Genomic DNA, 2441 nt, shown 5'->3' with positions numbered 1-2441 from the left:
ACTTGATAAGCTCCAGTATGGTCACTGTTTCAGCAATCCAGTCTACTTCTTCTGGGCTAACTAAATGAGTACTGTATTACATGTAGTGTCTCCTGTGGGATATCTCAGAAAGGTTTCTGATGATGCTCAAGTTCCTGTCCCTGATTTGATCATTTCTCAGGTGGGTTACTGGAATGAGGATGAGAAATTTGTGAGCACGGCGGCCTACATGCCAGGCAGTAATGACACTTACGGACTTCAGAATCGCACATATATTGTTACCACTATTCTGGTATGTCTTTTTTTAATCATTTACACGATTTACTAGTTTAAACTTGTACTGGATTGAAAGCATTAAACGTTATACTACTATTCAAAAGTTAGGGTCCAGTAAGATTTATTATTCACTATTAAGTAACTATATAATAGTAGCAGTAAAGGCATGCATAATGTTACAAAAAAAATTCCATTTCAAATAAACGGAACTTTCTGTTCATCAAAGAATCCTGTATGACAGAAAATAATCACATTTTCCATAAATATATTAAGCAGCACAACTGTTTTCAGCATTGATAATAATAAGAATTGTTTCTTGAGCATAAAATCAACATATTATTTGATTTCTGAAGGATCATGTGACACTGAAGACTGGAGTAATGGCTGCTAAAAATTCAGCTTTGCCATTATAAAAATAAACTGCATTTTAAATATATATTTAGATTAAAAAAAATTGTTATCTTGCTGTATTTTTTATCAAATACATGCAGCGTTAATGAGCATAAGAGTCTTCTTTTAAAAAACATGAAAAGCTCTTACCAACCCCAAACTTTTGAATAGTAGTTTATATTCAGAGCTACTGTAGGTCATGTGTTCCACATATCCCTACACCTTTATATTAACATGACATAAATGACACCACTGTTTTTGTGTTCAGCTCAAGATAACTGTCATTGAAACATACCCTCCTAAACTGTCCTGTAGCATTTAAATTTTAGTCAATTGATTCGTTTAAATGGTTCATAGCTTCGCTGTAGTTTAATTACTTTAAATATGAGTTGCTTGGCAAACTATCATTCTTCCCCAACTCTGGTTGAATGACAGTACAGGAATTCAGACTCAGCCTGCTATCTCACTAGTCTTCTTCATCATTTTTCCTTTCTTAGAATGGCTGGTGCATCACCTCCATGTTTTTATCCCTCAGTATTAAGATGGTAATATTGTGCTGTGCAGATAAAAGCATGAAGGCTCTTCTGTTCTCTGTCTATAAATGAGTCGTTATTGCTCCTTCAGCCACAGTTTTCATCTTATACTTAAAGGGGAACCTTGGATTGAATTGCCAGCAGTGGACAAAAGGTTAATTTTCCTTTTCTTTATCCTCATTCGGCAGATCTTTGGGCTTAGCCTGCGTTTTAGCAATTCTCTAGCAAGTTAGGCTTCAGAGGGCATTTATTAACCTTTCATATGTGGACTGCCCGTCTCGTTCCCAGCCAGAGAAAGGGCAGAGTGAGTGGACCAGCCTCCTGATGGAAGGATGTGTGGGGGGTATTGGTGATAGGACAAAAAAAGCAGTAATGGATCATCGGTGTGAGTTAGGGGCTAAGCGCTCACAAGGGAATGGGATGGATTGCAGGAAATAGTCTGAGCTATGCTGTTTGTCCTACAGAGACTGTTTATCAGAGAAGCTGGGAATATCACCACGGGTGCTCTAAAAATGATCTTTTTCTCTGAAAGACAGCGTGTAGGCCATTATGGAGGTCTGCATTAGCAGGAAATGCACTGCCAGTGTGCACTGTCTGTTTCTAAGATGCATTGCAGCACAGCTGGATTCAAAAGTTTTGTTATACTGAAGCATTTGCAGATATGGTAATCAGGGGTTTCAAGGCTTGACGTTTGTTTCTGGAAAGGGAAAAAGCAGTACATCTCTGTGGTTCTATTTGCTTTTAGTTTCAAACCTATGCTTTTCTTTACGTCAGCCCAATCTTTTTTTCTTTCCTTCCTCTTTACGCTCTCATGTTATTTGTTCATTGTGAGCTCCTTAGAAAAGTCCTGTTACAGAGTGAGCTGTCAGCAGGACCGCAGGTGCCGTTTGTGCTGTAATCTCCTCAGGATGTCCAATCTTTCTGAAATATCACAATCGAACTGTTAATTCATATTACAGACCTTCCAAAAATAGAATCACCCTACACTTTCTACACAGTTGATTGCCAGGTCTGTCCCTCATACTCAAGAATAAGGCATCTGAAAATAAACCTGTCAAGTTCACCATGTCTTAAGTAACAACCCACTATTTGTCTCAAAATATGCTTTCTATAGTGCTGTGTCTGTGTCTACTGGATTAGACTAAATCTAAATTTCTCCCATCATCTGGTACAAAGTGCCTTCAGTTGATTTTGATCTTATTTCCCATGTCTGTCTTAAATGAAATATATTATACATACGTCATATGTATAATATATATATAT

At 37.4% G+C, this 2441-nt stretch overlaps 1 protein-coding gene across 1 annotated transcript in view; it reads left to right on the top strand.

Annotated features, from left to right (window-relative positions):
- The window catches only part of LOC107664347 (glutamate receptor 1-like), an 85560-nt gene that overhangs the window by 54713 nt on the left and 28406 nt on the right, over nucleotides 1–2441 (top strand). The window contains exon 9 of the mRNA XM_016454886.1: nucleotides 161–271. Coding sequence (XP_016310372.1) covers nucleotides 161–271 — 111 coding nt within the window. The remainder of the gene's footprint in view (nucleotides 1–160; nucleotides 272–2441) is intronic.

This window comes from Sinocyclocheilus anshuiensis, unplaced genomic scaffold (genome assembly GCF_001515605.1).
Source record: "Sinocyclocheilus anshuiensis isolate Anshui unplaced genomic scaffold, SAMN03320099.WGS_v1.1 scaffold111, whole genome shotgun sequence".
Classification (NCBI taxonomy): Eukaryota; Metazoa; Chordata; class Actinopteri; order Cypriniformes; family Cyprinidae; genus Sinocyclocheilus; species Sinocyclocheilus anshuiensis.
Note: the sequence above shows the minus strand (reverse complement) of the source record. Positions and strands in the feature narration are given on the sequence as shown.